The following is a 27,721-nucleotide window of genomic DNA, read 5'->3' as shown; positions in this document are numbered from 1 at the left end:
AGAAAATAGGTGTGGGAGAAAGTGTAGAAAGAAAAGATCCAATTGGTTGGATTCAAGCTGAGTATCTTACAGGAATTTTCTGTTTAATGGAATAGCTTTGGGTTTATCCAGTGTTTCCATTGAAAAACTACAGATGGAATAAAAATATCCTCCTGGAACTGGGAGATATTAACCTTGGACAGACAGGAAGAACTCTGGAAGATGCAACCAGAATTAAAAGTTGGAGAAACAGTCCAGAATATGCATTTGGAGGGGAGAAATCATCAAATGGATAAAAGGGAAGTGGGAACAAGTGTGGCAGAAGTCTGTGAGGTTTAGGGTGGTCACACCTGACCCCTGCCAGCTGGGAATGCTCTCATGGAAAAGGAAACTTTGCTTGAAGTGCACTGAATGGTCTCCCTACCCATCACTGGCATAACAAACCTTTCATTGGGACATAAAAAATCATGTGGAAAAGCCCAGAGAAGACTGTTAGATGAAATAATTTAGGAAAACACACGAGGAACAAAGTTCCAAGAACATCTTGACTCTGAAACACCAGATTTAAGATCAGGATTGTATGAAATGGCTTTGGAAAGGGTTAGAGAAACCAGGAAAAGCTTCTTGGGGATAACAAGAGCAGCTGAATTAAATGATAGAGGGCTTTGCATTCAGGGAGCTGCAATGTGCCATCTAGTGGGGATGGAATGGAGGGAGAAGGGGCAGGGAGTTGTTCTCCAAGGACATGGAAGATTTGACAGCAGTGTCACACAAGCAGCAACTAAAAAACACAGGTAGGTCAGGGAACAAGTAATTTTCAGGTTTTGATTATTGGCTTTGATGGGAATAATTTAAGCCCCAGAGACTGGTATCCACCTTCTCTTTCCAGTGCCAAACTTCACTGCTCCACAATATCCCCAAATCTATTCTGTGTGCTCAGCCCACCACAACTCACCTGTTCCATGGTTGCTTCATGGAGTTCATTCAAATTCAGAGTGTAGATCCCTTCTTCTGTGCCAAAGATGATGTACTGGTCTGAAAAATCAATGGAAAGGGATTATTCCCCTCCTACTTTGGGAGGTTTCAAATGCAAACCTAAAATAACTTCACAAATTATTTTCTTTCCCAAAGTCACCACCAAACATAACATAACTTTACCTTTAGTATCTGGATGTATCCATGAAGTTGCACAATTAATCTTCAAAGGGCAACCATCAAAGACTTTGGAAAAACAGGCTCCCATCTGAAAGACACCAAAACTGAAACCTGAAACAAATTTAGAGTGTGAAGAGCTGAACACACACAGCCTTTCACTGCTTTTAATTTGAATTCATGAACATTCAAAAATACAAAGAGGGCTCAAAATGGTATTAACAACTTTAGGTACCCACTGGGTAAGAACAATACACCCTGGAGGGATTTAAAATCCATGTGGATCTGGCACCCAGGAACACGGCTCAGTGGTGGCCTTGGCAGTGCAGGGTTAATGGTTGGACTTGATCTTAGAGGGCTTTTCCAATCTAAATTATTCTGTATTATAATATTATTGACTATTATTTACTGAATATAAGAAACATGAATATTGAGTGCTTATAAAATGGCACATGAAGGGAAAACAGGCAAAAGCTTTTCATCACTACAACCTTTTCCCATTTCTCTTCCTAAGCAGGGGCTGCCTCTGGAGAGCACAACTGAGGGAGTCAGGGAAGCCTCCAACCTTCACACCCAGACTGAATAGTGACAGGAAGGTCTTAAAAAATGGAAACAAATACTGTGGATTCAGCACTGGAAAAGCTGCAAGATGCAGAAAATCCCCCCAAGTGAGTTGGTGCCTTATTGCAGCATAAACCAGAGAGAGAAGGTTTCCCTAATTCCCAGTGCACATGGATTTCTTACCAGCACCTTTGGAGTTGGAGGCAAACCATTGATTGCTGGTTTCTGTGGGAAGAAAGAAAGATCATAAAACCCCTCCTGTGCATGACAGTGACATCAGCCCCACAGTCCCAATACCTACAGGGAAATCTCTCTTCTCCTTTTTCCGTGGCAGCTGAGGGATTTGTCCAGGTCCTTCTGCATTCTCCTCAATGTGTTTCAGCATCCCATTCCCATTGCCTGAAAAGGAGTCCAGACATGGTTTGCAGCTGATTTGACACAGTGAAATAGAAAATCTCTCCTTCCTTGTGCTGAGCTGGAGTGGAGGAGTGAGCCCTGACATTCCATAGCCACATCTCAGGTAGCTGAACCCTTCCCAGCACAGTGTCCACTTCCACTGTTATCCAAATAGTCCCTGGGACAAATCCCACTGAGAATAAAGCTGTGGCAAAGTCCTCCCCACACATTCGTTGTTTTTCTGCTGTGACAAGGTCCTCCCCACACATTCATTGTTTTTCTCCTGTTCCTGCAGGGGACACAGTAATGGGACTGACTGGCTGAGTGTCCTTGTTTCAGGAAGAACATTCCCACCATGGGGCAATGGCTCTAATAAAAACCACACATGGAAAATGGAAAACTTCACCTTGTGATCAGCTTGTTCTAAAATATTATCTACTGGGAACAGGAACTGGAAGTAATTCCTTTTCCAAGGTGCCAGGCAGCTCTAGGACAGGTAAGGCACTCACCCAGGTCGCTGTATCTGGCTGTGAGCAATCCAGGGCTGCTGATGCTGCTGGTCATCCCCATGGGGCAGGAATCTGCCTGGGGCCCACAAACTGGGATGCTCTGTCTCCTATGGGCTGCTGGGGCTCTGCTCTGGGGGTCTGGGAAGTGTTTTATTGTCTGGCATCTGTTGTCATCTGGGAGGTTTTCCTCAGGGTAATTGTTCATCCTCGGCTGCAAGGAACCAAAGAGGGGAATGGTTACTTGGGAAATGGGAGGAATTGGGAATGGCACCTGGAAAGAATAAAACTCAACAAGTTGAACTTAAGTCAGTCTGCTGCTACATAAAAATGTATCAGCTTTTGTAATGTGTGTGTGATTTTGGGCACCACAATATAAGAAAGATAAAAAGCCCCCTGGTGAGCAGGGACAGGACCTGAGGGAAGGGCTGGAGCTGTGCCAGGGGAGGTTTAGTTTGGATTTCAGGGAAAGGTTCCTCCCCCAGAGGTGCTGGCACTGCCCAGGGAATGGTGACATTCCCAAGGCTTGTGTTTGGACACCAGGGATCCCAGGGTGGGATTGCTGGGGTGTCTGTGCAGGGCCAGGAGCTGGGCTGGATGATCCCTGTGGGTCCCTTCCAGGAGATCTGTGGTTCTATGAAAATAAACCATCTGACAGCAGAATAATTTCAGAGGCTCCTTTCTGATGGAGTATCACAGGCAGAATGCAGAACAAGAGGCCATCCCAGTCTGGCTGAAGCCCTTAAATCCCACATTTCTCACCTTGGGAGGCAGTGGGGGCGGCCCAGCTCGCTTTAGTGTTGATCTGCAATGGAAAGAACAGAGTTGTCTGAATTCAGCCAAAGCCAGAACTCCCTCAGGACTGGAAACAAGATGAACCAGAGGCACAGAAAAGCAGAGCAGAGCTTTACACACACAGGGTTAAACTAGAAATGCCAGAGCAGGGGGGAAGCTCATTAATCTCATTAGAAGTGTTGGTTTTTCATGAACTCCTGTTCTTTCATAAATACCTATATTATAGAGCAATCTGTGGGGAAGGATATTTGAAGTCTGTAAATCAAAATACATTCAGGGACTGGATCCCAGGCTGGAGGGACTTTAGACAAGGGCCTGGAGTGACAGGACAGGAGGGAATGGTTTTAAAATAGAAAAGGGGAGATTTAGGTGAAATATTGGGAAGAACATCTTCCCTGTGAGGGGGGGGGAGGTTCTGACACAGAGAAGCTGTGGCTGCCCCTGGATCCCTGGAAGTGTCCAAGGCCAGGATGGACATTGGGGCTTGGAGCAGCCTGGGACAGTGGGAGGTGTCCCTGCCATGGCAGGTGGGTGGAACAAGATGATTTTTAATGTCCCTTCCAACCAATTCATTTTGGGATTCTGTGATTCCAGTTTGCAGCCTTGCTTTTGGATCAGACAAACATTTGGACACCTGAGCTGGGCAGGATCATCCTGTCACAACCAGGCCTCGCTTGTGGCCAATGGATTAATCAATGTAAAATCTGGTTTTATGTATTAGACAGTTCCACAGGGACTGTAAGATAACTCAGGAAGGAGAGCAGGGCAGAAAGCAGAGCTTTGGGATTTCTCCTGAGGGTCAGGGAAGGAGCCAAGTGTGTGTTAGCCCTGGTGGAGCAGCCAGCCCTTGCTCTGTGAGTGCCAAAGCCTCCTGCAGCATTCTGAGGGAAGAGGTTCTGGAGCAGAGCAACTGTACAGCAAGGAGATCCACTCACTCTTCAACATCTTCACTCCCATCTCCAAATTTTGTGAGCAGTCCCCTAAGGCAGAATGTTTACAAAATTAAGAGCTCTGAGGTCGACACGTGCAACTCAACCCATCCCTGATGTCACTGAGTTTCACAACAAGCATCTCCCTGCCCTTCCCAAAACAAATAATTCTCTGCACTCAGCCCTTTTCCACTCTGTAAGGTCCTTTCCTTCTCCTTACCCCTTAAAAATCACTGCATCTCTCTTCCAAACCATTGGCTTTCATTTCCCTACTCAGCATTCTAATATTGTTGAAATGTCTAACACCAGTACAATATAAAAAGAGAAAAAAGGAACAGAGGAAGTTACTGGGAGACAAATGGAGAAAAGCCTTTAAAGGGAAGTTTCCTTATTTATACATATAGACAAAAGACCCAGACTGTTTCCCACTACAGTTTCAAAGCTACTCCAGGGACAACAAAAAAAAAAAAAGAAATTGTGACTAGAGGATCAAAGCAGCACTGAAAATATAAACTTGAAGAAAAAAGCCCTGATAAAATTTTGCAAAATGGCAATTTTCAAGCTGTGTCTTCAAAGGGCAATGACCAGGAAAACCCAGCCAAATTTGGATTAATGTGAAATATCCCTGCAAGTCACTTCTGAGGGAAAGCAGCAGACAGTTGCCAACAGGAACTATTAAAAAATTTAAAGGAGAAAAATTCTTTCTTTTTGAAAGGTCCTTGTTGCCCAGAGAAGCTGTGGCTGCCCCTGGATCCCTGGAAGTGTCCAAGGTCAGGTGGGACACTGGGGCTTGGAATAATCTGGGATGGTGGAAGGTGTCCCTGCCCATGGCAAGGGATGGAATTGGATGGGCTTAAAGATCCCTTCCAACCCAAATCTTCCTGGGATTCTATGAAAACCATCAATAAAAAAGCACCTCCATAATGCATTTATACCAAAGGAATTTTAAAATGCTGCAGTGAAAAAACCAAGTAATCAGGTCCACATTCTGGTATTCCCCTAAGTCAAAGATATCCCTCAGCATCCACTCTGATAAAAGCCAAAGGGTTTTTGGCTTCATGAAAAGCAGGACCCCCAGCACACATCCTCCCTGGACGTGCCAGGGATTACTCACAACTGCTGGGGCAGAGGAGTTATGCATTTCCTGTTTATCTTTCCAACTGGAAGTGGTTTCCAAGTGAGCAGCACGGATCCACCACCCAGGACTGCTGTCCCTGCCCTCCTTCCCAATGAATCTGTACCTATTTATTGATTTATAGCCCTGGGAATGTTTGCTGCAGCTTCAGCACAGCCTGCTACAGATAAAGGCAAAGGAACAGGATCAAATCTGAGTCCCTCTGCCAGGAGGAGCTGCCCTCCCTCCCTCCCTCCCTGCTCCTGGACCCCACAGATTCCAGCTGTCTGCAGAAAATCCAACACTCCCAGCAAGGCTTCAATCAAGCAGCTCAGCAGGGTCACACAAACAAACCCAGGGCACAGGGAGAGAAGGAAACAGGGCAGGGGAGAGCCAGAGACCCCCAAAGTTCAGGCCAGAGCCCCCAAAGTGCAGCCCCAGAACCCCCCAAAGTCCTGGAGTACAACAAGGCTGAAAGCAGGAAAACCAGGATGCTTAAAAAGGCTCAAATCCTGGCAATCTCCAGCAGCCTTCCAGGGGGCTGTAATGTCAGCTGACAGCTTATGCAAGACTTTTATCTGCAGAAAAAAAAGGCCAAAGAAATTCACTGTCTGCTGCTGAGTTCCAAATAAAGATGGGAAACAGGCTCTTTGAGCTGAGCAATGATTTGAGCCCAGATATCATCTTTCCCTACATGTGAACCTCCACACTCCTGACTGCAAATCCAGGGATTGCCTTTAAAGGCAGAATCCACTTTTCAGCAGTAAAAGGAAGGTACACACCTGAAAGAATTCAGTCCTAATTTGGATAGAGTGGTGTTCCTGTACTTCAGGCCTGCTCTATCCCAGGGAAACCAGCTATAAACACATTTCACCCCAAAACACTGCATGGCTGAGTTATACATTACACCCACAGCAGGAGGAGTGGTGCAGTGTTACTGAGCTTGGTAAAACTCAACATTCTGAACTGGTTTCTCCTTCCCTTTCTCGAGTTCAGGGCTGTGCACAGGCCTTGTCACAGGATGTCACAACCACAGCCACGGCTCAGAGGAGAAGTGTGAGGCCAGAGCAGGATCTTGAACTCAGCTCTGCTGCAGGAAATTCACTGTGCCTGTGTTATGTCACTGTCCTGGCCATGCATTTACACTTCACTTCCCACCTACAAACTTCAAACAAGCTGCTGGTGGTGGTTCAAAGAGATTAAAAGTCACTCTCCAAGAGGATTGACCAAGCACCTGCAGAAGGAGGGCTGCACACTGGGGAACATCTCCTGAATTTATCAATATTCAGCTGGATCAGGGCTTATGGTTTGATTTACCATAACTCATTCTTCTTTCAGTTTCATAATAAGTCACAGAAATAAAAGCTGGTTTCATCTGTACTTACTTGTTGCTCCCATCAACAAAAGGATTCCAATGTGAAGCAAAGTCACTGCCAGCTGCCACAACCTGGAGATGCAGAAATTGTTATTTTATTTCCCCCCTGTCAAACTAAAGTATCTTATCCAGCACACACAAAGAGGTCTGAGGGATTCCCCAGCCCTGCAGAACAACCCACAAGCAGTAAAATCAAATTCCAAAGAGGAATAACATCTTACAATCTATAAAGCAATTATTGATAACCTATTTTCTTCTTCTCAGAGTTAAAAGCACCACCTGGCAATGGTGCAATGTCCAGATGAAGCAGCAATAAGTAACAGGAAAACAAAAAATATGGTGAAAAAATCCAGTAAGGGTCACTTAGGGAACTTAAAAAACATTTTTCCAGCAAGCTGCACAAAATATTGAAGATAAATAAATAAACCCCAAACTTGGCCTCACCATTTCATCCCGGGCTTCTGTTTCTTTCCGTAGAGGGGGCTCAAACTGCAGCTTATCAACTACAAAACAGAATAATTTCATAATTAACACACAGTCCTGCACTGGGATCCTTTCAGTGCTCACTCCAGTGAAATCCAGGTAGGAACAGATCAAAATGTCCTGTACACAACTCTGGATTTGTCTCTCAAATGAGCAGCACTTCACTATCAGCCTCATTGTCTGAGTGTTTGAATTTGCAAATATGAAACCCACAAGAAAGGCCAAAAGCAAATACCAAGTCACAAAAACGTAACTATTTAACCACTTGCCACTTTGAAATGCATGTGAAAGAAAAAGAAAAAGGCTCCTCAAGAGCAAATTTCCCTGAGTGTGATGCAGGTGGTGCACAGGAGCTGCCAGTGTTGGTGCTACCAAAGGCTTGTGATCAAACCTCGAGATAAAACCATTTCTACCCTCAGCATTTCAGCTTAGAACCATCTGAGTAGTTTCATAATATGAATGTTACTTTTATTTCTGAAAAGCAAAAATTATTATATTTACTATATTATCGTAATATTATATTTTTATACTTATATTAAATATGTTTATATAAATAAATAGCTATATAAATATATTTGTTTTATATTTATATTTTATATTATACTTGTATTAATATATAATTATTATTCATATTATATTATTGTGGTGGTTTGCAAAGGTTTCTTGAAATTTTTACCTGCTGAGACTTGGAAAGTCTCCCTTGTACCTGACAAGAACCAATCAGTGTCAGATTTTTAAGACTGACACATTGTTATACCAATGAGAAAGTTTATGTGTGTTTGTGAAACACACATGTAAAGACAAAAAGCCCCTGGAAAGCTTTCTTTTATTTTAATTTCAAATTAGCAAAGCAAAACCACTACAATTATATAAATATATTTATATTAAATATATTTATTTATAATATAGTTGTATTATTTTTATATATTTATTTGTTTGTTTATTTATTTATATGTTTTAAAATAATTATTACTGAACCATGCTGCCTCTCCAGGGTTTGCTTCCCAAACATTTGTCCCATTTTTGGGACACCAAACAGGGTGAGCAGGGCAGGAACTCACAGTTGATCTCTGAGGCTGTTCTCTCTGCACGGATGTTCCTGTTGGTGGAGCGGATGGTGTGACGGATGACGGAGTGCGGCTGTAGGGAGGGAGGAGAGCTGAGAACAGCACCCAGCAACAACCAAACCACCCCAGCAACAACCAGCAACAACCAAACCAAACCAGCAACCAAACCAGCAACAACCAGCAACAACCAAACCACACCAGCAACAACCAGCAACAACCAAACCACACCAGCAACAACCAAACCACCCCAGCAACCAAACCAGCAACAACCAAACCACACCAGCAACAACCAGCAACAACCAAACCACACCAGCAACAACCAGCAACAACCAAACCAAACCAGCAACAACCAGCAACAACCAAACCACACCAGCAACAACCAGCAACAACCAAACCACACCAGCAACCAAACCAGCAGCAACCAGCAACAACCAAACCACACCAGCAACCAAACCAGCAACCAAACCAGACCAAACCAGCAACCAAACCAGCAACCAAACCAAACCAGACCAATAACCAAACCAAACCAGCAACAACCAAACCAGCAACCAATCCAACAATGATACAACCAAATCAACAACCAAACCAGCAACAAACCAACCAAACCAGCAACAACCAAACCACACCAGCAACCAAACCAGCAACAACCAAACCACACCAGCAACCAAACCAGCAACAACCAGCAACAACCAAACCACACCAGCAACTCAACCAGCAACAACCAGCAACAACCAAACCACACCAGCAACAACCAGCAACAACCAAACCACATCAGCAACCAAACCAGCAACAACCAGCAACAACCAAACCAAACCAGCAACAACCAAACCACACCAGCAACCAAACCAGCAACAACCAGCAACAACCAAACCACACCAGCAACAACCAGCAACAACCAAACCAAACCAGCAACCAAACCAGCAACAACCAGCAACAACCAAACCACACCAGCAACAACCAGCAACAACCAAACCAAACCAGCAACCAAACCAGCAACAACCAAACCACACCAGCAACAACCAGCAACAACCAAACCAAACCAGCAACAACCAGCAACAACCAAACCACACCAGCAACAACCAGCAACAACCAAACCAAACCAGCAACAACCAAACCAGCAATAACCAAACCAAACCAGCAACAACCAAACCACACCAGATCATCAACCAATCCAACAATGATACAACCAAATCAACAACCAAACCAGCAACTAACCAAACCACACCAGCAACCAAACCTGCAACAACCAGCAACAACCAAACCAAACCAGCAACAACCAGCAACAACCAAACCACACCAGCAACTCAACCAGCAACAACCAGCAACAACCAAACCACAAACCAAACCAGCAACTAAATCAACAACCAAACCACACCAGCAACCAAACCAGCAACAACCAGCAACAACCAAACCACACCAGCAACCAAACCAGCAACAACCAGCAACAACCAAACCACACCAGCAGCAACCAGCAACAACCAAACCACACCAGCAACAACCAGCAACAACCAAACCACACCAGCAACCAAACCAGCAACAACCAGCAACAACCAAACCAAACCAGCAACAACCAGCAACAACCAAACCACACCAGCAACAACCAGCAACAACCAAACCACACCAGCAACCAAACCAGCAGCAACCAGCAACAAGCAAACCACACCAGCAACCAAACCAGCAACAACCAGCAACAACCAAACCAGCAACAACCAGCAACCAAACCAGCAACAACCAAACCAGCAATAACCAAACCAAACCAGCAACAACCAAACCAGCAACCAATCCAACAATGATACAACCAAATCAACAACCAAACCAGCAACAAACCAACAACCAGCAACAACCAAACCACCAACCAAACCAAACCAGCAACAACCAAACCACACCAGCAACCAAACCAGCAACAACCAGCAACAACCAAACCACACCAGCAACTCAACCAGCAACCAAACCAGCAACAACCAAACCACACCAGCAACAACCAGCAACAACCAAACCACATCAGCAACCAAACCAGCAACAACCAGCAAACCAGCAACCAAACCAGCAACCAAACCACACCAGCAACCCAACCAGCAACAACCAGACCAACAACCAAACCACACCAGCAACCCAACCAGCAACAACCAGCAACAACCAAACCAAACCAGCAACCAAACCAGCAACAACCAGCAACAACCAAACCACACCAGCAAAACAACCAGCAACAACCAAACCAAACCAGCAACCAAACCAGCAACAACCAAACCACACCAGCAACGAAACCAGCAACAACCAGCAACAACCAAACCAAACCAGCAACAACCAGCAACAACCAAACCACACCAGCAACCAAACCAGCAGCAACCAGCAACAACCAAACCAAACCAGCAACCAAACCAGCAACAACCAAACCAGCAATAACCAAACCAAACCAGCAACAACCAAACCAGCAACCAATCCAACAATGATACAACCAAATCAACAACCAAACCAGCAACAAACCAACCAAACCAGCAACAACCAAACCACACCAGCAACCAAACCAGCAACAACCAGCGACAACCAAACCAAACCAGCAACCAAACCAGCAACAACCAAACCACACCAGCAACCAAACCAGCAACAACCAGCAACAACCAAACCACACCAGCAACCAAACCAGCAACAACCAAACCACACCAGCACCCAAACCAACAATGATGCCACCAAACCACACCAGCAACCAAACCAGCAACAACCAAACCACACCAGCAACTCAACCAGCAACAACCAGCAACAACCAAACCACACCAGCAACAACCAAACCACACCAGCAACAACCAGCAACAACCAAACCACATCAGCAACCAAACCAGCAACAACCAGCAACAACCAAACCACACCAGCAACAACCAGCAACAACCAAACCAAACCAGCAACCAAACCAGCAACAACCAACAGCAACCAAACCACACCAGCAGCAACCAGCAACAACCAAACCATACCAGCAACCAAACCAGCAACAACCAGCGACAACCAAACCACCAACAACCAGCAACAATCAGCAACAACCAAACCAAACCAGCAACAACCAGCAACAACCAAACCAAACCAGCAACAACCAAACCACACCAGCAACCAATCCAACAATGATACAACCAAACCAACAACCAAACCAGCAACAACCAAACCAAACCAGCAACTAAATCAACAACCAAACCAGCAACAACCAAACCAACAACCAAACCAAACCAACATCAACCAAACCAACAACCCAACCAAACCAACAATCAAACCAACAACAACCAAACCAAGAAGAACAGGAGCAGCTGCTGTTGGAGCTCCAACCTCACACTCCCAAAGCAAAGCAGGACGTTTAAACTGCCACTTTTGACAACAGGCAAACAATGAAAGACGTTCTCACCTCAAAATCGTCATCGTCAACTTCCCCGTAGTGGGTGTGGTTCTCAGGGTTGTTGACTTTGTCCAACAGCTCAACTGCTAAAGACCTGGAGAGACCAGGCTGTCCTACAAAGCTGTGCTGTGATCACACACAAAAAACAAGTTTTAACATGCAATGAATAGATAACTTTCAGTAATGAAAACTCAGTAGAGTTACTGATTTTTATTTTTTTTGTGCTTTCTGGAGGATCAGCTATTATTTTAATGACTCCTCAATGTTGGATTTTCTAATGACAGAAATATGGAAACACCACGCTCTGGGCCACTTGCAAATTAAACTCTAATCAAACAAATAATTACACTTGAACTTCATTTCTTACATCAGTAGTTCAAAGCTTGGGAAAGCAGAGATACATCAAGAGCTGCTGGAATTTTTGGGAGTCAGGAAAGTCCAAACTCTACACAACTCCAAGGCCAAGGCACCACTTGCAGGAAGGTTGAGAACATGAAGCCAATTTCTATAATTTGCCAAAAATTGTATAAAACTGTGTAAAAATACTGAACAAAATTCCTTCAGATTTCACTACCTGAGTTATAAGATTAAAGAAATTTGGTTTCCCTTTGTTTCCTACTGATCTGTTCCTCATTTTGAAGCAAAAGATCCCATCCTGAGGTCAGCAAATGTCCCAAATCACTTACAGAGAGAAGTCTGTCTGCTGTCGGTCTCTTCTTTGGATTTTTTGTAAGTGCTATCTTGACAAAATTATGGAATGTTGCTGACCTTAAAGAAAAGGAGGGTTTATGTTGAATTTTTCAAGGTATTGATTTTAAGACAGTTGCTAAGCAGATAACAAGAGGGTGTGATAAAGTAGAATATTGGGCAGGTATCTCACCCTCCAGTTTGAATAATTCCATTTCCAAGTTAACAAAATAGGGAAAAAATCCCATTTGATTAATGCAACTTGCATGGAAAACATTTTGGTACAGAAAATAAACCAAGAATGGCATCAGGAATTTCTCACAGAGTAAATAAACAGAAAAGGATTAAACCATTACTTGTCCCAATTACAGGGGCAAGTGCCCCATGACAAGAATTAAGGAAGGATAAGGATTTTTGTTCTAGAATATACTAAGAGCACCAAAGAAGAGTGTCTTCTTTAATAATAACAAATATTTTTTTCCCTTTATCTATAAAACCACAGAATGGTTTGAGTTGGAAGGAACCTTAAGGATCACAGAATTCCAATAAAATATGGATCAAAGGAAGGAGCTCCACCTACCATTTTGCTTTTTCCTTTAGCTTTGGTGGTTGAAAATTACTTTTTGACATTAAAAACAAAGCCCTAAAGGGAAAGAAAGAATAATGATATAATGTGGTTAAAAAAATTAATTTAATTCTCTAAAAGCTAAATACTTTTTTAGGGTGAGAATCATACTGGTGAAACTGGATTGGAGTTTGCACTGGGTTAAAGGAGAGATAGAGGAGATCTGTTGATTTTATCCTTAAATAAAATATTTTTAGTGTCACAATCCTGTTAAATATTAGGGTATGGCTTCTCTAGTGGTCTCCTATCACCAGTAAATCTGTCCCTGCTCTTCATCAGATTCTTGATTCTGGAATCCCAGAATGGTTTGGTTGGAAGGGACCTTAAATCCCATCTCATTCCAACCCCCTGCCATGGGCAGAGACACCTTCCACTATGCCAGGCACCACCAAAAATGCAACAATAACAATTTCATGATTTTGCTTATAAATTCCATTCCAAATGCAAGGTTTTAGCAGACTGATGCCTTGAAGACAGACATGAAAACATGAAGGAATCTTGGTGGGAAAGTTTCTCCTTCTGAGCTCCAGAGAAGCTTCAAGCGAACCCTGACAATTCCTGCTCAGGAATCAGACAATTCCTGGGATTCAGGCAGGTTCTGGGGGCAGAGGAGCACAAACCTCATGGGGTGCAGGTCGAACATGGGTGGCTGCAGCTCTGCCAGCTCGATGGCAGTGATGCCCACAGCCCAGATGTCGCACAGCTGGTTGTACCCCCCGTTCTTCTCCACCGCCGCCACCTCGGGGGCCATCCTGCAAAAAAAGCAACACTTCCCTTCAGTTCCTGCTCCCCAGGAGAGTTACAAAAGTGTGCACATACAAAAAAAACCAAAACAGAATTAAATGAATTAAATGAAATGTTTAATTATTATTATGAAGTTTATAATCTAAAATGCCTCATATTCCCCCCTGAGAAAGAAAGGAAGAAAGAAAGATGTGCGGGGCAATGAACAGGAAATGGGGGGAAATGAACAGGAGAAATACAAATATTTTTATGTCTAATGGAGTAAGTTAAGAATTTTATGTTCAGATTGGGTTTTGATCATTACAGAAATACTTTTCAAGTTTTCATTAACATTACATAAATCATTACACACTAATTTAAGGCATACACTTATGATTATTCAATTTGGTTCAATATTATTCTACAAAGTATGTACCATGGGTTTATTTGTTGTTGGTTTTTTTTTTCTAAAGCTCTGGAAATATCTTGGATCTAAGGACAATTAATGTGAACTTGGTATGTTTTATACACCTTTTGAATTGTCTGAACACAAACTAAGGGACACAAAATACATGTGCTGAATATAACATAATAAACAAGGAACACAGCAAAAAAAGTCACATTCCAGAGCAAGGTAGGGACACAGAGAACTCAAAATCTCTTTATAGATCTAAATAAGCATCTTAGGATGTCCTCAGCACCCAGAAGTTTTTTGGGGGTTGATGGGAACAGCAACAGGCTAAGCATTCCCAGGAAATGTGTTCATGACCAGAAAACCTCCCTGACCCCAGCCCTCCCTCTCCAGGGCAGCCACAATTAAGAGCCATTGTCTGGATGAAGCTGTTTGCCCAAAAAACACCAGCCAGGCAGCTCCTCTGCATCCCAGTGATGCCTAAACCCAGCTAAATTTGCATATTAATCCAGCTCAAGATTTACGAATTATTATTTGCATAATAAATGCTGCCTCGTGCAGACATTAATCAGTAAGGATGATTAAAAGATAGTCTGAAAAATCTGGTTTCTTTTCTGCACAGAAATCAGACACTATTTTAGTCACTAAAAATGTAAGGCTGAGAAACTAAATAACCATTGGTATCCCCAAAAAGGGAGAATATTCTGCAAAAATAAATTTGGGAGAAAAAACAACCCTGCCTCAAATATCAAGTAGCTTTTGATAGAGTAACAGATGAGCTCCAATCAGTGCTTCCCAGATTTTTACCCTTTGGGCATTTTACTTGGAAGAAAGGGAATTTATGCAATTTCTATAGCCATATGTGTGTGCTTGAGGATTTCTGGCATAAATACAGGCTCAGCTTTGCAGCACAGCAATCAAAGTGGTTTCTTACCAGTAAGGGGTGCCAATAAAGGATTTCCTCTTTGCAATAGTGGCTGTTATTTTTGCTGCTACCCCAAAGTCAGCTGGAAAATAAAATCAAACCATCAGAGTTTAGAAACAGCAGTTGAAGAGCCCAATCCTCCTGTGTTATGAAAGAACAATCACGTGCCTCATCCAAATTAAAAATTCATTAAGGGAAGCAGTTGCTGATTAATAACAGGATCATTAATGTCTTCACTGACATGACTTCAAATCAAAGAATTTTCTTTCTACACACAGTTCCTCTCTTAGATCATTTTTCCATCTCACAATACATCAACCAGAATTTGTGGATATTCAATTTGAGAGGAAAAACAGCTTCATGCCTTGGAAAAAGCACCTTTTGTGTTATTTATGGAGCAACTGTGATGGGGCATCTGTTCTCTGCCCTGGAGACTCTGTCTAAGGGCCAATTATCCCTTGCCCACACAACTCCCAAACATCAGGTGGTTTGCAGAGCCAAAAATCATTTAAATCCATTTTGTTTTGATTGATTGGTGGTATAAAAGCTGGAGGATAGCTTGGAAAAATCCAAGCAGGCAAAAGTCAGGTACCAGTGTGTATCCCAAGTTTAATGCAGGGAGTGGAGTCTCCTCTCACTCAGTGTCAGCCTTTCCTCCTATTTTTTCCATCTTTAAAAAGCTGTCCTTTCCCAACACAGCATTCCTGGTTGCCCACAGGGGTCTGGAGGTTGAGCTAAGGCACAGCTGCCCTGATTCCAGTGGGATGAACACATCCCATGGCAGCTTTTCCCTCTAGAGCTCCGAGTTTTCTCTCCTCCACCTTTGTGGAACTGCCCAAGAGCAGCCACAGAGCCAGGATCTGATCCCACTTTTCCACTCTCCCAAGCAGGGGATCCTCAGAGACTCTGCCATCCTGGCCAGGGATAAAAACTGATAACCAGGGAACGCCAGCCTGGCAAATTCCAAAAAAATCTGGGAGGTTTAATGGCTTGGTGGTTGAATAATGAAATTATCTATAATTTCTTGATAGAATACAAAAATTCTCATCTCCTACATAGCCTAGCCATGGATACACACTTTGGCATCACCTTCTATCATCACCTACTGCCCCAAATAATCATGAAATAATTTAGTTTGGAAAAGACCTTTAAATTTTGGAGGCCAGCACTGCCCCATGTCCCCAGGTGTCACACTCACATGGAACTTAAATCCACATTACAAAACTCAGGCAACTCACCCAGTTTAACATCTCCATGGTCTGTTAGTAGAATGTTTGCACCCTAAAAATGAAATAAATTAAAAATCTTTATCAGGAATATTTTTCCTGCACTTGGAACTGCAAGATGAATTTCTCAAGTTTTCAAGTTTACCTTTATATCTCTGTGCATTTTGCCCTTCATGTGTAAATAAGCAAGACCCTGGAAATAAAAGACACAATGAATTATTCTGCCATTTGTTAACATCTTTCAAAGCCAGCTCCATTCAGTAAATTTAATTTTCTCAATATATTTGGAAGTGGAGACATTTGAGATTTGCAGATAAGGGATGCTTCATCTTGTATTTCTTTGCTATCAGAAATGAAAGAGAATTTTATTTATCTAGTTGCAGTATTTTACCCCCACACATCATCAAATTTCCCACCACAGGGTGAGCAGGCAGCTCAAAATTTAAACAAATATTTGCACTAGATCACACTAGAATTTCCTGCTCATTTTTATTGACAGTATGGAAAACAACAGGTTACCCTTGTTAATTGGTTTCTGCTTGATTCCCAACAGAAGTTCTGGAAGTGAATTAATTTTCTGTATTTACTTTATTTACATGGAATAAACACTGTTTTGTGCACCTGCAGGGGTACAGTACCTGTAGAGTTTCTCTGCACACATAAGCAATTTGCAACTCTGACAGAGGTCCTGTTACTGAAAATAAAGATTCAAAAATTAAGTTTACACATAAATAAACACATAAATAACATTGTGAAGCAGCCAAAAAGTGGTTTATCCATGCCCAAGTTCAAGGCTGGTTTTACATGATCTGTATTGTGCACTGAGCTGAAAAGAGGGGTTTTGTTTGCTTGTTTTACAGAAAGGCTTTCTGTAAAAAAAACCCAACAGCACCATCACAGAAGACAATACCCACAGTGAGAAGAAAACCTGTTTTCACAGAATCTAATTATTATTTTATGAGTGATTTTGTTGCACTCTGTATTGTCAGGAAACTGAAAATTACTTCTGCTAATATTTTAATATTAGAAATGGGAATGTTTCATATCAGGGATTATCTAGAGGGATTGGAATTGTTTTAAAGGATTTGTACTGAGTAGCTGAAAATAAAGAGCTCAGGCATCCAAAAACTCAGTGTTATCATTTAAAGGCAGAGCAAGTCCCCAGCTGTTTTTCCAACAATTCCAATAAATTATTCTACAGCATCAACAACTCCAAATGAAACTTCAGGAAGGAAAATAATACAAGAGTGAGATGGTATTTCACAGGGGTGGGAATAAGTCTAATTTTTCCCTTTTAAAGATCAAATTTTGTGATTTCCCAATGCAAACTGCTTCCTCACCCTATTCACAGTGTCCTTATCCAACTGTTCTGCCATGAAATGTCAAATATTAAATGTCAACTATTAAATATATTAAATGTCAAATATTAAATGTCAAATATTATGTCAATATTAAAATGTCAATATTATAAATATTAAAAATGCTGGAAAGTGCTCTCAAAATCTGTTGACTATAGCTAAAAATCACTAAAAACCCCCAAATGCAGTGCCAACTGTTCCCTATAGGTTTATTATTAATTTTTCTTCTTTGGAGAAAGCTTCCCAAAGTAAAAAAAGTGAAAATAATGGCCCAAGTACCATGGTAAATGTCCTGGAGGGATCCCCCACCACAGTATTCCATGCATATCCACAGCTTCTCACGGCTACCAAAACAAAATTAAAACACAGGAATCAGGAGCTGACTGATCTGAATGCAGAACAGAGTTAATCATCATTATTTAAATCATTAATAACATAATAATAATCATTAATAATCATCATTATTTAAATTATTTTCTGTTAGTCCTGATCACTCTCTGTTAAAAATTCACATTCTGATACATGACCAGCAGTTACACTGTTATCAATATAAATTCTCCTGTTGTTAATATAAATTCTCAGATTATCAATAAAAATTTTCACCAATCAAAAGTTTTATGCAATGTCCCTGAGAAATACTTAAACATTATCAATCATAAAAGGTGGTGCTTGAACTCTACAATAAAACACCTGAGGTTTATCTGCTATTAGCAAAATTACATGAAATATCACATTAAACTCAGTAATCTTAAATTGAAATTCCCTCATTATATGTAAAAAACTCTCCATGCCCTCCAAAATGGGGAATTAGAAATTCAGCCTTTTAATTCCACTTGAGTCCATTTGGGCTGCAGGAATTCTTTAAATGCAGCCCTTTAAGAAGGGCTAAAAAAAAATATAAAATCTTGTAGAAAAAAGATCAAGCAAAGTGCAGATTTCTATTCCCACAGAGCTCATTGATAAATGGCAGAATTCCATAGAAATGGAGAATATTCCCAGATTTCCTGTGTAATATTTAATGGAAGGTGCAGTGAGCTGACACCACCTTGGTTCTGCCTCTGTTACACCAGAACTGTGTAAAATGTTATTAAAAGCAGCTCAGATTTTTAACTCCCCAGCCATACTTTTACAGCCCAGACAACTATAATTAAATCAAATATCTAAAGGCAATTCTGCTCTAGAGAAATAATGAGCTGCTTTTATATTAGAACTGATAAATGTGTGAGTAGGATTGGATGTGTTGCAAGAGTCTCCAAGGGAAAAATTTTCTTTCTGTTCCTAGTGATAAAAATATTCCAGCCTTTTGGCCAGCAGAAAAAACAAAATATTAGTCACTTTTGTTTTTTAAAGCCAATTGGGCTGGCTTTAAAAAAAAAAAAACAAAAAAACCCAAGGGCAATTCAATCTCTGAAGAAAATTTAATGAGGATACAAGGACTAAACCAGACTGGGATTGTTTTAGGAGAGAATCAGCAGGAATGTTGATATAAAGAATGGGATTTACCTGAGATAACTCCCAAAATAGGCGACTATGTTGCAATGTTTGCATTCTTTAACCATATATATCTCCTGCTGTATCAGTGAGAAGTCATCCCCTGAAAAACAGGAAGCAGCCAGGGTTACATCATGAACTGCTGAAGGTCCAGACAGGGCTGGAGGGATGCAGAGAATTTGGGAGAACGTGCCAAGGGTCTGGATCCCTTCCAAGCCCATCACCCCCAGCTGAATTCCTCCTTCTGTGCTTTGGGAGGAACAAATATTTCATAAAGACCAAGAGAGCAGGGCTGGTCTGGGGGCCTGAGAGTGATGCAGGAGCTCAGAGGGCTCCAGGAAAGCAGCACAGGGATGCAGGGAGGGACAGGAGTCAATTCAAATTGCAATTTTGAATCTTTATGATGGCAGTCAATTCAAACTCTACTTTTCAATCTTTATTTCCATCCAGCTGCTCCCAGCACAAGAGGAGTGTGGATTGCTGGCAGCTAATTCCAGAGCCCATTGCACAGGCTGGTTTTTAGGAATATTTCATTCCCAAGGGACCTGGATGGAGCATATGAGCCTGCACACCCACTCTGCTGACTCAGAGCTGCCTCTTCAGGAGGGGGTTGGGTGATTGTGCACATTGGCACATCCTAAATATCTTTTTTTTAGTGAAGAAAAAAGGATCTGCTGAAAAATCCATTCTGAGCAGGGCATGTTTCTGCCACTTTAACATAAAGGGGGATTTTTTATAAATTAAAAATGCAATCATATCACAGATGCAATTTCAGTTTGTATTTATATAGGTAATAAATCCCCTTGAGAGAATTTCTAAGCAGAGGATGTTCTCCCCAGAATCCTGAATTCAATCCTTGCAGCTCTGCTTTTGTATTTTCTATATTATTAACTTTTCTCATCCTTTGGCAGGGAAGGACAAAGTGGAATGGTTTCAGGCTGCAGAAAGGGACATTTAGATGGGATATGAGGAAGAAATTCTCAGCTGTGAGGGTGGGGAGGCCCTGGAATGGAATTCCCAGATTTGCTGTGGCTGCCCCTGGATCCCTGGCAGTGCCCAAGGCCAGGCTGGACAGAACTTGGAGCAGCCTGGGACAGTGGAAGGTGTCCCTGCCATGGCAGGGGGTGGAATGGGATGAGCTTTAATGTCCCTTGCAACCCAAATTATTCTGGGATGTTTACTTTTGTTTAAAGTTTCCCCAGTAAAATTCCCTCCTATATTAAAGTCAGGGATGTCCAACCCAGAACACACAAAGTGCTTTATCCTGCTCCCTTTAATTTAGATGATTTTGACAAGTCCAAGAGGACTCAAGCACTGGGGTAAATTGAATTCTTCATGTGTTTATTTAAGTAGCAGCACAGCTAATATTTTTTAATAACCTCTTTTAAAAGAGATGTTTATATTTGCTGAGCTTTGAGGCAGCTTCCCTGAGAACAGTGTCACTGGCAAAAGAAGTACCAGTGTGTGATGAAAGAAATGATCACAACCTTTATGTCCCAGTGACTGCCAACTTTTATTTAATAACTACAAAATGCAAAGGTAAAAGGGAACCCACTCACAAGAATCCACCCCTGACTGATTTAAATAAATCCTCAAGGGCTTCTTCATGTTGAATTAGATGGAGAAACACTTTACTGGGGCAGGAAAACAGTAGTAGAGTTTCAAATGTCAAGAGGTTTTTTATAAACATCAGTAGTATTTTTTTAACCAATGAGAAAGAGCAAAGGCAACACAACTTCCATAAATTTAGCACAGCTTTCACACTGGCCCTGGTTTAGGGACTACCTTGCAGCTACAGCTTTGCTTGGATTCACACATCCTAATAAATGATCACTGTGGGTGAGGAATTCCTGAGTTTAGAGAACCATGGGATGGGATGGGTTGGATGGGAACCTGAATCCCATCCCATTCCACCCCTGCCATTCCACCATCCCATCCAGCCTGGCCTTGGGCACTGCCAGGGATCCAGGGGCAGCCACAGCTGCTCTGGGCACCCTGTGGGCACCTCCCCACCCTCAGAGCCAGGAATTCCTTCCCAACATCCAACTTAAATCTACCCTCTCCCAGTTTAAACCCAATCCCCCTTGTCCTGTCCCTCCAGGCCTTTGTTCAAAGCTCCTCTCATTCATTTTTAAAAGATTCTTTAATTTGAGCTTAAATCTCATGGATTCATTCCTCCCATTTCTCCAACAAACTTCCTAAGGGAAGTTGTTGAATTCTCACAAACAACTGGAGCATTTTCAAACTACTCAAGTATTTTCAAGAAAGTCAAATCTAAACAAGGTTTAAAGCAAAATCCTCTCACCCCACACTGAAAAAAAAATTTCATCTTTCTCCACTACCCGTTGTCCATGAGCTCAGAGGATCCAATCCCAAATCCCAGGAGTCTCTTCAAATCAAAGAATCCTTGAAACATCAGCTGTGACCTCTCAGCACAGCTGAATCCTGCCCCATGTGAAAATCCTGGTGGAGAAACATCCCCAAAACAGCAAAACCTCACAGGCAGCAGCTGGAACTGTGCATGGATCACAGGGCAGCAGCCAAGGCAGTTCTAGGAACTGTGACTAATGGGGGAAAATTGAGGGGAATGCAGAGATTTGGGCTAGAAAGGACTGACAGTGAAAAGATAAAAACCCTCATGCACAGAGAAGATAGCAGGGAAGTGGGGAGAAGGGATAATCCATCTCCAGTTTTATAATAGGACAATTAGCAATGGGTTTAAATTGCCTTAACCCACATTCCCTGGACAGATGAAAAGGTTTTTCTTACTGGAGTAATGGGAATCTCTGAAATTTCCAACAAATGAAAAAAAAAAAAATCAGAAAACACTCAACAAAAAAGCCACTAGGAATGATCCTGCTTGCAGTAGAGGGAGACAGCAAAGATGATCTTATGATTTGCTATTTATAATGAAGAATTCATGCAAGAAATAGGGCTTATTTACAGAGAAAGGGGTGAAAAATGATTTGGAAGAGAAAGAAGAAAGAAGACAGGGAGCTGATAGAGAAGTAGCAAACAGATGGAAAGAAAAGAAGTTATCCATGAGAAAAGTTTGGCTAAAATATGGAGGAAATGATTCTGCAAGATGAGACCCAGAGATAGGAGAGAAGATGTATAGTTGCTCAAAGATGACAAGAATGAACACAAAACAAACCAATTCAGAGTTTCCAGGCAGCTGGAGTATTAATCTTGGCAAGAGATGCTGGAATAGGGCAAAAATTAAATATCCTTGGATAGCAGAAAAAGCCAGACAGAATTTGCAGAAAATACTTCACTGAGAGGGAGACAGCAAGATAAAAAGAATTAGACCAAAGGTGATCAAATATCCATACAAGGAGATAAATTTTAAGGATTTGATTGTGAGGAACAGGGAATTGGGAAAACTGGGTTTTGCCTGCTCACATGTTGGCAGTTTTGGGATGTGTGGCACGCAGGGGAATGCTGCAATGCCCACGAGCAGGGACTGAGTCACTGCAGCCTCCTCTGCTGTGGAATTTTACCTCTGCAGAAAGGGACAGGGGGACACACCACAGCCCCACAGAGGAATATTCTCCTTGGATGGCACAAGTGGCTGTTGTCCCCATCTGGCAGGGAGGGACTGCAGGAACCAACAGCCCTGTCATTGGGGTGGCATCTGAGCCCATGGCAGAAGCTGAGCAAGGTAAGGCTGGTAAATCCATGGTAATTCTGTATTTAAATGGGAGATCATGGAGGAAACTGGTGGCACATCTATAGCTGTGAATTATTCTACTTGCAGAGCTCACCTGTGTGAGAGGATGGGAGAGCTGGGGATGTTCACCTGGAGAGGAGAAGGATCCAGGGAGAGCTCAGAGCCCCTGCCAGGGCCTGAAGGGGCTCCAGGAGAGCTGGAGAGGGACTGGGGACAAGGGATGGAGGGACAGACACAGGGAATGGGACACTGCCAGAGGGCAGGGATGGATGGGAGATTGGGAATTGGGTGGGGAGGCCCTGGAATGGAATTCCCAGATTTGCTGTATCTGCTCCTGGGTCCCTGGAAATGTCCAAGGCCAGGCTGGACATTGGGGCTTGGAGCCACCTGGGACAGTGGGAGGTGTCCCTGCCATGGCAGGGGATGGAGTGGGATGATCCTCAAGGTCCCTTCAAACCCAAACCATTCCATGATTCTGTGATTCTATGCAGAGCTGGAATGTAGAGAGACTCTGCCAAGTTTTCCTGGATGGAGAGCACGTGTGCCCTGGATCCTCCTGGCTCTGATGGCTCCAGTGTTGTCACACTTGTCACACAGCACTGCTGCTCTTTGGGCATTCCTGATCCTGATGATTTTTAGTCAAGTTTATTCCTGCACATATTTTCAAGTGCTCCACTGCTCTGAGTGGTCCCATCCTGGTCACTTGTCACAAATGTCCCTGGGAAGAGCAGTGAATCCTTCTGCTGTCCAAAAGGTGACATCTTGGGGCAGAAATTCCTCAATTTTGTTATAAATTGGTTTATTCTGCATCACTTCAGACCTGCATCACGGGGCTGGTGCTGTGTGGGAGCAGAAGGAGGGACAGGAGGAGAACTGATGGCACTCAGAGACATCTCAGTGTCACCAGAGGGTGGGACAGAGGCACATCTGAAGAGGCCAGATCTTCAGGTGCAGCACTCCTGTCCCCACCACACTGATGGACATGGAGATGTGACCCCTAAACCTCTCTAGGCAGCTTGACCTGGGATTTTTAATACTGTAACAAAGATCTGGGATTTTTAATACTAAAATTAACATTCCTAATTTAAAAATGAGATGACATTTAATAACAGGATTGGAAGGACACTTGTAAGGGACAATGAAGGACAAAGAGCAGGGTCACACCATTGCAGCCTCTGCTGGGACCATTCTTCAAACATTTCTTATTCCAACAACCATAGTTCCCAAACAAGGACAGGAATCCCTATGGGAATGACAACTATTTGCCCCAGACCACAAACTCCACAGCCAAGCAACATCCACAGCTGCTCTCCAGCTCTCCTGGAGCCCCTTTAGGTCCTGGAAGGGCTCTGAGGTTCCTCTGGAGCCTTCTCTTCTCCAGGTGAGGTCTGTGCTGACTTCCCACCATCCCTGTGCTCAACAGATCCCAACCACTCACTCCAAACCACTCTCCTGAACCTCAGGAATGTTCAGGCTGTGCTGATAAAAGGGATGGCTTTCTCCAAAATGCAGGATCTTTCATCCTGTTTTATCCATATCATCTATAGAAGTTTTTTATATGCTGTTTTATCCAGACTGCTTTTCACAGGACTCATGGAAACCTGCAGTCTGACAGAAAGAATTTCAATTCCCCAAACTTGAAACTCAAGAAACTTGATTCCAAGCAGGGAACAGCTATTTGGAAACAGTGATGTTTCCACCAGCAGATTTTCCTGCTGGGCATGGAACTGCCAACTGCAAACCACTGATGGTCCTCATTATCTCTCTGCTGATACAAAATATTTCTGATGGGGATGTGCTGCCAGGAGCTCCACAGCAAGGAGCACACCAGAGTCTAGAGTGAGTGTCCAACACCAGAACATTTCCCTGTGGATTTTCTCTTCTGCCTGGCACTTCCTTCCTCCACCACAACCCCTTCTGTCAACTTTCCCCATCCCAGAAACTCTGTTTTAATGAAAACTTGCACTACCTGGATCCTGCTCTGGATCCACACATTTCTTAAGAAGAACAGTGGATTATAAATTCATTATAAGGATTATAAAATCTGACCCCATTTCAACAAGCTGAATGTAATTAAAATGCTGGGCACTCTGGATTTGAAATCCACACTGCCTCTGCTTTGTTCTGTGTGGGGCTGAGCAGTTTGAGGCTGTGGCAGCACCATGTGGGACATGGAATGGGACATGGACTTGGACATGGAATGGGACATACTGGCCATCTCCAGGCTTTAATGGCTCTGGAACACTGGAACCTCAGGCATTCAGCCCCAGACACAATGCCAAAAAAATCACGTGCTGATTGGCAAAAACCCCTCAAAAACCATACTAAAAATGGCCATAAAAGTCCTAAAATCTGCACTAAAACACCCCAAATCTACCAAAATTGCAAGGATTTCTGGGAAGTATCTTAGGAAACAAATCCTAAAAAGTCCACGCAAAAATAGCTTAAAAACCCCAAAAAATCCCCCAAAAAAGTCCTAAAATCAGTCACTGGACACTCAAAATCTGCACTTAAATGCCCCAAACCTGCTAAAATTCCAAGGATTTCTGAGAAAAACATAGGGCAAAACTTGGAAAAAATTCCACCTAAAAACCAGAAAAATCCCTAAAAATTTGCACTATGAAATGCAAAAATCCCCTAAAAATTGCACTAAAAATCCCCTAAAAATGCACTAAATGCACTTAAAACTCCTAAAATCTTCACTAAAAAAACAAAAATGGCCTCAAAATCCTAGGAGATTCGAGGGATTTCTGAGGGGGAAAAAAAGGGCAAATGAGTGGGCAAAAAATCCAGAGGAAATGCGACTGAAAATGGCCCAAAAACCACACTAAAAACGGCACAGAAAGTCATAAAATCTGCACTAAACCACCCAGAATCTGCCAAAATTCCAGGAATTTCTGGGAAAAACATCAGTAAAAATCCAGGAAAAATTCAGCCTAAAAAACAACAACAAAAAAATCCCTAAAAATTCGCACTAGGAAATGCAAAAAATCCCCTAAAAATCGCACTAAAAATGGCTATAAAAGTCCTAAAATCTGGACTAAAACACCCAAAAATCTGCCAAAATTCTGAGGATTTTTGAGAAAAATATCAGGTAAAATTCAGCCTAAAAACCCAGAAAAATTCCTAAAAATTCACACTAAGAAACACAAATAACCTCAAAAAATCGCACTAAAAATGGCCCAAAAAGTCCTAAAATCTGCATTAAAAACCCAAAAATCTGCCAAAATTCTGAGGATTTCTGGGAAAAACATCAGGAAAAATCCAGGGAAAATTCAGCCTAAAAATTTGAACACCAAGCAGGCTGCACAGCACAAGGCATGGAAGGTGTGTGTGGTAATGAGAAGTTATTTTCATATTTCTTCAACCCAAGGTGCTGCCAACAAGGGTTCAAGCCCAGCAGGCTCAGTTTGAATCAGCCTCAGGCTGGTTCTCCTCCACAGCTCATGTCATCTTTGGGGATTTATTGTATGGAAATTGAGGCTGCCCTGCCCCAGTCCCCAGGGCTCTGCTGTGCAGAGGGGCCAGACCCATTTCTGACCCTGGCTCAGCCCCAAAAATCACCTTCCTGAGCTGGCTGAGCCCTGGCATTCAGCACACACCTCATGAAGCAAACCTGGCTTGGAATGCACAGCACCTCACACATCTGGATGATTCTGCTTCCTACAGCTCCGTGTCCAGCTTAAGATCCAACTTGAAATAGGTACCTGGCTATTTCTGGGATCTCAAATGGAAAATGCAATCATTAGGCTAAAAAAAAAAAATAAAACCCAGCAGTGAGATTCTTCTGTAACCTTGCAGAAGGTTCTGAACACGACAGAGGGCATTATTCATCAGAACAGCAGTATTTAAAACAGACATTAGCATATTTAAAAATATTTTTTATGATATTCTCCCAGGGAGAAAGTTCCGTGGCTGAAAACTCCACTGGCAAATAATTCTCTCTTTGTATTGAGTCCCCTCTCAATTCATCTGCTAAACCCATAGAAGGAAGAAGCTTTAGTGTTTCAGACAGTTTTGGCTGCTATGCTGCTGAGTACAGTTGGATTAGTTTCTGAAATAGAATTGGCTCCCAAATTATTTGAAGCATTTGTACTCAGGGAATGCTGGGAAATGTCATTAGCGTGCCATAATACTTTTGCCTAATGCTCTCCAAAGTCTATGCCAAAAAAAAAAAAAAAAAAAAAAGAATAAAAAAAGGGAAAAACACTATTTTGACTCCAAATGACTGTGGGAGCAGACCTAGAGAACTGCCCCAAATTCAAATAAATTAGTGACAGCAACCTTCGAAGCTGAGTTTGTTTTCTTTGTCTGGAGAAGATACAAAGGTAAGAGCTGATGCAATAAAATACAGATCCTTGCTGGGATCAATTTTCAGCTGGAGTCTCTCTGAGTCCTCACTCACTACCTGCAGGAGATGAGGGAGGAACAGGAACCAGCCAGGACTCACCCCTGCCATGCAGCAATATCCTGAATTCCCCAAATTCTGTCATTTTATTGAGTGGAGCTCCCTCAGCTTTCATTCAACACATTCCTCACCTCCTCTGGAGCACTCTCTGCTTCAGAGCCTTTTGTCTTTTGCTCCCAATTCCAATGGATTAATCAAGTGTTGAGTTTGGAGCTCTTATTTTTCCATCAGCTAATTAACTGTCATTGATGAGACACCTCCTCTTCTCCCAAACCTATTTCTCCACTGACTAACTTGGGGAATTTAATATTAATTTAATTCCAGCTGTGCCCTACTGTGTGAGAAGACCTTGTGCTGGTGTTTGGAGGGGCTGCCCTTCCCAGAAAACCACCACAGGTAAATCCTACAGCTCCTTCCCTGGTCCAGGATTGGATAGTGCCGTGCAATTCACAGTCTACAGAAA

At 42.6% G+C, this 27,721-nt stretch overlaps 1 protein-coding gene across 3 annotated transcripts in view; it reads right to left on the bottom strand.

Moving 5' to 3' along the window:
• Nucleotides 1-27,721, bottom strand: part of MAP4K5 (mitogen-activated protein kinase kinase kinase kinase 5) — a 58,855-nt gene that overhangs the window by 10,584 nt on the left and 20,550 nt on the right. For 2 of the 3 annotated variants that reach the window (XM_056493014.1, XM_056493015.1), the window contains 20 exons: nucleotides 19,193-19,283; nucleotides 17,969-18,033; nucleotides 16,970-17,025; nucleotides 16,477-16,524; nucleotides 16,344-16,386; nucleotides 15,115-15,187; nucleotides 13,666-13,797; nucleotides 13,001-13,063; nucleotides 12,420-12,501; nucleotides 11,743-11,859; nucleotides 8,352-8,430; nucleotides 7,252-7,310; nucleotides 6,818-6,879; nucleotides 4,325-4,369; nucleotides 3,357-3,399; nucleotides 2,598-2,808; nucleotides 1,994-2,091; nucleotides 1,876-1,917; nucleotides 1,138-1,222; nucleotides 935-1,014 (listed from right to left, as the gene is read on the bottom strand). In XM_056493014.1, coding sequence (XP_056348989.1) covers nucleotides 935-1,014; nucleotides 1,138-1,222; nucleotides 1,876-1,917; nucleotides 1,994-2,091; nucleotides 2,598-2,808; nucleotides 3,357-3,399; nucleotides 4,325-4,369; nucleotides 6,818-6,879; nucleotides 7,252-7,310; nucleotides 8,352-8,430; nucleotides 11,743-11,859; nucleotides 12,420-12,501; nucleotides 13,001-13,063; nucleotides 13,666-13,797; nucleotides 15,115-15,187; nucleotides 16,344-16,386; nucleotides 16,477-16,524; nucleotides 16,970-17,025; nucleotides 17,969-18,033; nucleotides 19,193-19,283 — 1,574 coding nt within the window. The remainder of the gene's footprint in view (nucleotides 1-934; nucleotides 1,015-1,137; nucleotides 1,223-1,875; nucleotides 1,918-1,993; nucleotides 2,092-2,597; nucleotides 2,809-3,356; nucleotides 3,400-4,324; nucleotides 4,370-6,817; nucleotides 6,880-7,251; nucleotides 7,311-8,351; nucleotides 8,431-11,742; nucleotides 11,860-12,419; nucleotides 12,502-13,000; nucleotides 13,064-13,665; nucleotides 13,798-15,114; nucleotides 15,188-16,343; nucleotides 16,387-16,476; nucleotides 16,525-16,969; nucleotides 17,026-17,968; nucleotides 18,034-19,192; nucleotides 19,284-27,721) is intronic. The other variant, XM_056493016.1, reaches the window with a different exon arrangement.

The sequence above is a fragment of the Oenanthe melanoleuca genome, chromosome 5 (genome assembly GCF_029582105.1).
Source record: "Oenanthe melanoleuca isolate GR-GAL-2019-014 chromosome 5, OMel1.0, whole genome shotgun sequence".
NCBI classification, from domain to species: domain Eukaryota; kingdom Metazoa; phylum Chordata; class Aves; order Passeriformes; family Muscicapidae; genus Oenanthe; species Oenanthe melanoleuca.
Note: the sequence above shows the minus strand (reverse complement) of the source record. Positions and strands in the feature narration are given on the sequence as shown.